Source organism: Nicotiana attenuata, unplaced genomic scaffold (assembly GCF_001879085.1).
Source record: "Nicotiana attenuata strain UT unplaced genomic scaffold, NIATTr2, whole genome shotgun sequence".
NCBI classification, from domain to species: domain Eukaryota; kingdom Viridiplantae; phylum Streptophyta; class Magnoliopsida; order Solanales; family Solanaceae; genus Nicotiana; species Nicotiana attenuata.
Genome location: NW_017672298.1, coordinates 181,924 through 190,752, shown reverse-complemented (window position 1 = coordinate 190,752; position 8,829 = coordinate 181,924). Strand labels below are relative to the sequence as shown.

The following is an 8,829-nucleotide window of genomic DNA, read 5'->3' as shown; positions in this document are numbered from 1 at the left end:
GTTGAAAGATATGAGATAGTTTGAAAACTGTAATTTTTCTAAAAATCCTTTCCATAATAAATAAGATGTTTCATTTTCTTTCCAGATAGCAAGTGTAAAATATCTCTCTATGCTCATATACCAACATGCGTGAGAAGTCATGAACGACATGATACCGTATAACATGAGGAAAAAATGCATCTCTATGCATGCATGTCATGTGTGCATGTCAATGCCATGTATCTCAGAGATGAATCGTGGTACTCATACTATCAGTGTACTTTATCTCACTGTCTCGCATTTCTCTCTTATCGTGCTCAATACTCAGCATATTCAATCACTCAGCACTATACGATACTCGTTGCGGTGTGTAACCCGATCTACATATATATAGCCATAAGGCTCGTTGCGGCGTGCAACCCGATCCATATACATATAGCCATAAGGCTTGTTGTGGCATGCAACCAGATCCACACACACACACACACACACAGATATATATATATATAATATATATATATATATATACATATATATATATATATATATATATATATATATATATATATGTATATATATATATACGCACACACACATAATCAACTACGCTCACTGGGGTGTGTGCAAACTCTGGAGGGGCTCCTTCAGCCCAAGCGCTATATTGCTGTAGCGTGTAGGCTGATCCCATAAAAATGTAATCAACCTAACATGTTGTGGCGTGCAGCCCGATTATCACTCTCACTCAGGCCCTCGGCCTCACTCAGTCATCAAACTCTCCAGTCTCTCGGGCTCACAATGCCATGAAACTAGCCCAAAATGATTATATGATGTATCAATAAATGTTAACAGAGACTGAGATATAATATGCATATGAACGCGTATGACTGAGATATAATATGCATATGAACGCGTATGACTAAGTGTGTAAAGCAATGAAAGTAGACAGCTCAACTGCAAAAATGACTCTGTACTTGATACATGGTCGCATCTGCGACCACCAGTTCTGCAGTAAAAACATCATTTCTGTGAAAATGGCCTTGCCCAGCAACCCCCACACCTGCGGATATCAAATTCCACTTCTGCGCAGATATTCGCACCTGCGCTTCCAATCCGCATTTGCGCGCACGCAGGTGCGCTACAAAAAATCCGCTTCTACAGTCTTCCTCACCCAGCTATCCCTCGCTTCTGTGACAGCTTTCTCGCTGCTGCGACCATCGCACTTGTGCAAAACCAGCCGTAGGTGAGGTCACACTAGAACTAGCAGCTCCTCAGCAATGAAAACATCAAGGAAATGATCCGAAATAAATCTAAAACACGCCCGACCCCGTTGGGGCCCTGTCCAAGTATACGAACAAGTCCCATAACATAACATAGACCTACTATAGGCCTCAAAACACACATAACAACATCAAAACGACGAACCACACTTAAATTTGAAATCATTGAACTTTGAAACTTCAAACTTCCACAACCAATGCTGAAACCTATCAAATTACATTTGATTGACTTCAAATTTTGCACACAAGTCACATTTGACATTACGGACCTGCTCAAACTTCCGGAATCGGAATCCGACCCCGATATCTAAATGTCTACTCCCGGCAAACTTTCTAAAATTCTAACTTTCTCCATTTCAAGCCAAATTCTTCTACGGACCTCCAAATCACAATCCGAACGCGTTCCTAAGTCAAAAACCACCCAACAGAGCTAACGAAACCATCAAAAATCCAATCCATGGTCAAATACTAAAAAGCCAAACTTGGTCAACCCTTTCTAATTTAAAGATTCTAGTTGAGAATCATTTTTCCAAATCAATTTCGATTAACCTGAAAACCAAAACTGACAATTCACATAAGTCATAATACATCATACGCCTACTCCTCAAACAACCGAGCGAAGTGTAAATGCTCAAAACGACCGGTCGGGTCGGTACATCCTCCCCTACTTAAACATACGTTCGTCCTCGAACGTGCCAAGAGTTGATCCAAAAGCCATTAAATCGCCGTGTAACCTTACCATGCACATACTAGGGAGTGATCCCACGACACTCTATTCCATATAGGCCCGACAACACAACATAAGTGAGGATCGTTACTTCAACGTTTGCCCATAAGCCTTAGAATCCAATTTCCAACATCCGCAATTTCTATAAGAACAGAATCTCGCATTTACACACTGTATAAGTCTAAACAAGCTGTATCAAGCCTTCACCATAACCCAAGATGTAATCGCATGCTATACCCCATAATTCAAATACTCATAGCGATAATTTCTAATCACAGTAACTGCTCAAAATAACCCAATAGAGGTAATAAACCTCATATCAAACAAAGCCGCGTTCTAAAACCTTTGTACATCGCCGATGATGAAAGAAATACACAGAAACTCATAACCATTCATCAGATAGACAAGTGATGGAGCTCCCTCTCTTTCGACAAGAACTATAACCACTTTCTAAGACGACTTTCGATATTATCCTTCCAACCATGCTGAAATAAATTCCGATAGTATCCATCTTAGATCCAACAACCTCATCTTATCAAATACCATATACTCTATAGGCATACCACATCAACACAATTCAAAGCCACAACCCGTGCAATCCATGCACCAATAAGCAACATTCCAAATGTACTCAATCATGGAAAATGACTCAAACGAGAGAACCGTCCTGCAAGCTCAACAAGTACCACCACAACGCAATGCTTAAAACCCATCACACCACATAGAACCATAACACACGAATCTAACACAAAGGATCATATCTCCACATAACTCCACTACAATGCGTGACCCTATTCAAATACTAGTCCATATGAAATACCTCAAGCCACCCTGCTAAAAATCAATAACCACGCACAATTCGACATCAAGTACCCGAAGTGCATTACCATAACAATAGAGAAGCAAATGACACAATGCCGTACAAAACCAGAAAGAACATAACCAATACACTGTCAACCAAGCAATACCCAATACTCTTCTCGGTCGAATTCCGCTATAAGACCCCAATAGAACCGCACAACATGTGCATATAACCAACGAATCACAACTCCTCGTAGCATAGAAGAGTAACTCACAGATCATTTCAGAATACGAATATGCTTAACAACAGCCGAATGGCACGTCCCTCAACAATAGCAGTATGGAGCCAACCAATCCGGCTCGTTGTAGAATACACATCCTAATTGGGCCTACTAATGGACCCCCAAATCAGCTCTAGTCACCCACAAATAGATGAATAACCCTCCGAAAGTCCATAATGACTGAATCATAACACAAACTATCATCTGGCTAGCTTTAGCCATAATTTCACAGTCCATAACCATGAAATAATCTGCTCTGGGAACTCCTAGTATCCAAATCCATAGAACACATGAATCCCTATATTTGATCCCAACTCCACTGCCCGAAGGTCTAACACATCTCCCATACATGATCATCACACGAGGAATACTTCTATAATTTTTCCGTGCCACAAAGCAAAATTTGAATATCAACAATCGACTAACTAGGAGAGTGTTTCAATACTAATGAAGTATCCATAAATCACAAAACACTGCCCCTTCTGAAATGTATACTCTCATCAAGCCATATAAAATAGTAATATCATTTACCTAGTCATCTATAACCATCCATGGAGTACTTGGGATTACTAAATTCTAAAACTACAGAACCAACTGGCTTCACACCGAGAGAACAAGATTCGGAATAACGACCCCAACAGTTTGAGAGATATCTTGAGTAACACTAATCACATAACACATAATTCGGGGTTTCATACCCTCAACACTAAGTTTAGAAGAGTTACTTACCTCGAACAAGCCAATACCAATACCGAGCAAGCCAAGCGATGCTCCAAAGATGCCATCACGCGCATATCGACCTCCGAACGGATCAAAACTAGCCAAAAGAAACTCAAATACATCAAATAAAGCCCAAGGAACCAATTCCAAATGATAAAGATTGAATCCTTAATCAAAACCCAAAACCGGCCAAAAATCACACCCGGGCCTACGCCTTGAAACCCGATAAAACTTAAAATCTGACAACCCATTCAATTACTAGTCCAACCATACTAGTTTCACACTGTTCCGACTCCAAATCGATGTTCAAAACTCAAAAATTCATATTATGAAACTTTAGGCCAAAACCCCCAATGTCCTCTTTAAAGTTCATCAACCAAAAGCTAAAATCGAATATAGATTCATGAAATATGACCAAAACTGAGTAGAGAACACTTATCTTAATCCCTGTGATGAAATTTGCTCCAAAAATTGCTCCATTCTGAAGTCCATAGCTCAATGTGTGATAAAAATGACCATCCCTCAAACTTATAACGTTCTGCCCAACGATTCATTTGCAGACAAATCATCGCATTTGCGACCACCGCGTGTGGTTAATACTTTGCTTCTGCGAAAATGGCCAGAACCCCCGCACCTGCGGATATCAAATTTTGCTTCTGCGAAGATATTCGCACCTACAGTTCTAATCTCGCATCTGCGCGCACGCAGGTGCGCTAAAAAAAATCCATTTCTGCGGTTTTCCTCACCCAGCTCTCCCTCGCTTTTGCGGCAGCTTTGTCGCTTATGCGACCATCGCACCTGCGCAAAACCAGCCGCAGGTGCAGTCACACCAGAACCAGCAACTCCTCAGCAATGAAAACATGAAGGAAATAATCAGAAATCAATCTGAAACACGCCCGAGCCCCTCGGGGCCCCGTCCAAGTATACCAACAAGTCCCATAACATAACACGGACCTACTCGAGGCCTCAAAACACACATAAGAACATCGAAACGACGAATCACACCTCAATTTGAAATCATTGATCTTTGAAACTTTAAACTTCCACAACCGATGCTGAAACCTATCAAATTACGTTCGATTAACCTCAAATTTTGCACACATGTTACATTTGACATTACAGACCTGCTCTAACTTCCAGAATCGGAATACGACCCCGATATCAAAAAGTACACTCCCGGTCAAACTTTCCAAAATTCCAACTTTCTCCATTTCAAGCCAAATTCTACTACGGACCTCCAAATCACAATCCGGACGCGCTCCTAAGTCCAAAACCACCCAACGGAGCTAACAGAACCATCAAAAATTCAATCCGAGGTAAAATACTAAAAAAGTAAAACTTGGTCAACCCTTTCAAATTTAAAGCTTCTAGCAGAGAATCATTCTTCTAAATCAATTCTGAATAACCTGAAAACCAAACTGACGATTCACATAAGTCATAATATATCATATAAAGCTACTCATGCCCTCAAACAACTGAGCGGAGTGTAAATGATCAAAACGATCAATCGGGTCGTTACAATAACATGATTAACTTACTTTATAAACTTTTCAAAGATGATTTCATTTTTGAGGTTACAACAATTGACTTACGACGTACTCTCACGTACGAAAATATGGGGTGTAACATAAAAGTTTGCTACTGCAATGTCTACAAGCTGGGCAATAAGGGAAGGGTTTTCAAATTAGCTGATTTTATTCTTTTTTATAGATATAGACTTTGTTACGAGGTGATTATTTAGAGAATCTTCTTCCCAACTTCAAAAGTTAGTAATTCTAACTTTTTTCTATTAAATAGCATTATTCTCCATGAAATTACATCCCAAAATCAAGGATTTTAAAGAGTAGAAATAGAATTTTGGGCCGTAACTTAAGATACAAATTTTTAGAGATTTATAGTTTGATTTGAGGTAGGTTCTCGAAACAAATCACATATTTGGGCTTGAGGATGAATGTGTTATCGAAATTTTATCTTGATTTTGGATTTTGATCAAGTGCGCATGGGTTGACTTTTTGTTAACTTTTGTGATTTCATCAAATATTAAAGATCATATTGGTGCCTTGGTGCGATATTTGGCACAATGGGTATTTTCGTGCGATTTGATATGAGATTAGCATGTAGGTTGGTTTCGTGCGGAGAGGATGGGAAGTTGGACTTTACATTATGTTTATTTGTTTCTTAGATATATACAAGTATTCTACCTTGGTTGATCCTACATGATTTCCTATCTTATTTTATACGATCACATCTATGCTTTCTATCTTATTTGATAATATCATATCTTATTTGATAATATCACATCTATGTTTCCTATCTTGTTTGCTATTATTACATCTATGTTTCCTACTTGTTACTATGACATCCATGTTTCTTGGTTTGTCACTATTACTTATTTGTCTTCTACCTTGATTAATGATGTTATACTTGTGCCTTTTACCTTGTATCGTTGTTACATGTATGCCTTTCACCATAGTCACGATTACCTTGTTGGATTGTTGGTTTGGTTGTTAATGTCTTTGTGTTAATTAATATATTAGATTGTGCGCACGCCCCGCGCGTGTGTGTATATAGATAATTTGTTTTCCTCTCTTCACACTGGTCCAAAAGAGTATAAAGAGCAAGGAATTGGCTTAATGTGACATAAGTTTGTGCTGCCATTACTAACTTTTGCTTAATGTATATGATGGGAAACTATAGAATCACAAAATTTCAACTTATAGCTTATTAAAGTTATCATAAAGTATACAATAATCATATAATTCATCTCAATTAACTTCAAATTGATAACTAATTGTTGTTGTATGCGTACAATCTTATGATAATGACGATGAAGACAAAATTCGTACACTTTGTTTGACTGTTTCGGAAACTGACAATTTTTTAGCCTTTCACCGGTGAAAAAAAAAAAAAAAAGATTATTTGGATGAAGACTTCTTTTTACCAGCTTAGGTATTGGGTAATTAATCATGGAAATCCACAAACAGTTTTGCCACCGTCAACACAGATGATTTGGCCAGTTATATAAGCAGCAGCAGGAAAGCACAAGTATGCAACCAGTGAGGAAACTTCATTTGGCTTTCCCATCCTGCTTATTGGTGTTCTCTTAATCAAGTTCTCCACATCTTTTGACTCAAAATCTTCCTGCAAACACACACAAAAAACCAAAAAAAAACACTATAGTTAGGTAAAGTTACACTTATATATTTTCTCTTTTTCTTTCTTACCAGTTTTTGTCCAACTTTATGGAGAAAAAATTATAACTAAAAAATTAGCAAAAAGAACCAAACAAAGGATCGGAGAAATGATACTTACAGCTACAGTATCTGTAAGCGCAGTATCAATAATCCATGGTGCAACTGCATTAACTCGAATATTATCTTTTCCCCATTCGCAGGCCAAGTTCTTTGTTAATTGATTTATTGCTCCTATAAAATATAAGTCACAATTGTTAAAAAGAAGAAGAAGCAGTAATTAATGTTTTTGTGAAACAAATCATTAGTACAACACCTTTTGTAGCTGCATAGAGAGAAACAAAAGGGATAGCCATGATTCCAGAGATAGAAGAGATGAACACAATGCTTGCTTTTCCTGAAACTTTCAGAAAAGGGTATGCTAATTGACACAAGTGGTATGAAGCCTCAAAATTGGTTCCCATCATTAGTGAGCAATCTCCAGATGTAGTTTTTGTGGTTTCCTTTGGTACACATACACCAGCATTATTTACCTAAGATATAACAAACATCATCAGTCAAATTGCACCGATCGAGTAAATATAAGATAAATCCATTAAATATTCAATATGAACTTCAAAAACATTTAAGATATTTCACTTACGAGGATGTCAAGCTTCCCATTGAAGTATTCAGTAGCTTTTTCAATCAATTGGTTTCGTTCATCTTCTGAAAACAAGTCACATGTAGATCCATTTACTTTATAACCCTTCTTTTGCCATTTCTCCAAACATTCATCTAAGTCTTTTTTATTTCTTGAACATGTAAAGATTGTTGCGCCGAAACTCGCTAATTCTTCAACTATGGCATGGCTAATGCATCAGTAAAAAAGCATAAATCAGAAATAATTATAATTGCCATTATGAATGAATTAAAAAAAAAAAAAAAAGGAATTAAGAATAGTTGTTGGAATTATGTTTGCTTACCCTATGCCCCTAGTACCCCCAGTAACAAGGGCAGTCATGCCATGAAGAGACCATCTTCCATCTCCATTGCTGTTTTCAATCTGTGCCATCCCTTAATTTGTAGTTAATATTTCTCAAAACTTCAGAGTCAGAAAATGATCTGCATAACAGCAAAGGTCAGGCTAATATATATACATAGTCTTCCAAGTTAGCTATAGTACTGAAGCCGCTTGGCAGGAAAATATATTGAAGAAATACTAAAAAAAGAATAGTCTAGTAAGAAAATAAGGCATAGTCCAAGTTCTACGGTCTAATATGATGACCAATGTGAAAAGTGACCCAGAATGATTTACGTACTATTATACTGTGCAAAATGATTTAGGTACTTATTATATTGGATAACAAAAGGCACTTCCACGTGGAAATCAGGGGGTAATGATTTATTGAAATTCTGAATTTTTGGATATGATATAGGTAATTATTTGATTTATAGAAGCATGACAAAAAATTACTTCTTCTGTCCTTAAATGTGTGTCCTTTTATTTTATTGTTACAAACTGTCCAGTTTCCTTTAACCTTAAAAAGTTCGAATATGATCTCATATGTTTTCCCACAGATATTAATCATCTTACATTTTTATTTTAATAATCTTGACTAATAAAAGTGAGAAACTAAATGGAACGAAAAGAGTTTACCGATGGTATATATGTATATATATTATAATTGTATACGATCAAGGTGGTCTGCCTTCGATCTACAGGCTCAAGTGGTCGCCTAAGTCCGAGTTCAGGCAAGGTTAAGTTTGAGCCCAATGGATCGGACTCAAGCTCGAAGATAGGATGCAAGGCCTGAGGATCGGAGTGCGATGAATACCGAAGCCGAGTACGCTCGACCTCGAAATAATGTCGT

At 37.6% G+C, this 8,829-nt stretch overlaps 1 protein-coding gene across 1 annotated transcript; it reads right to left on the bottom strand.

Moving 5' to 3' along the window:
- Positions 1–6,528: 6,528 nt before the first annotated feature.
- Positions 6,529–8,212, bottom strand: LOC109212643 (tropinone reductase homolog). The gene is made up of 5 exons (XM_019376309.1): positions 7,942–8,212; positions 7,620–7,827; positions 7,293–7,509; positions 7,098–7,210; positions 6,529–6,926 (listed from the first exon to the last, which is right to left on the bottom strand). Exons 1-5 carry the CDS (start codon positions 8,028–8,030, stop codon positions 6,750–6,752), a joined length of 804 nt encoding a protein of 267 aa, XP_019231854.1. The 5' UTR covers positions 8,031–8,212; the 3' UTR covers positions 6,529–6,749.
- Between the last annotated feature and the right edge of the window lie 617 nt (positions 8,213–8,829).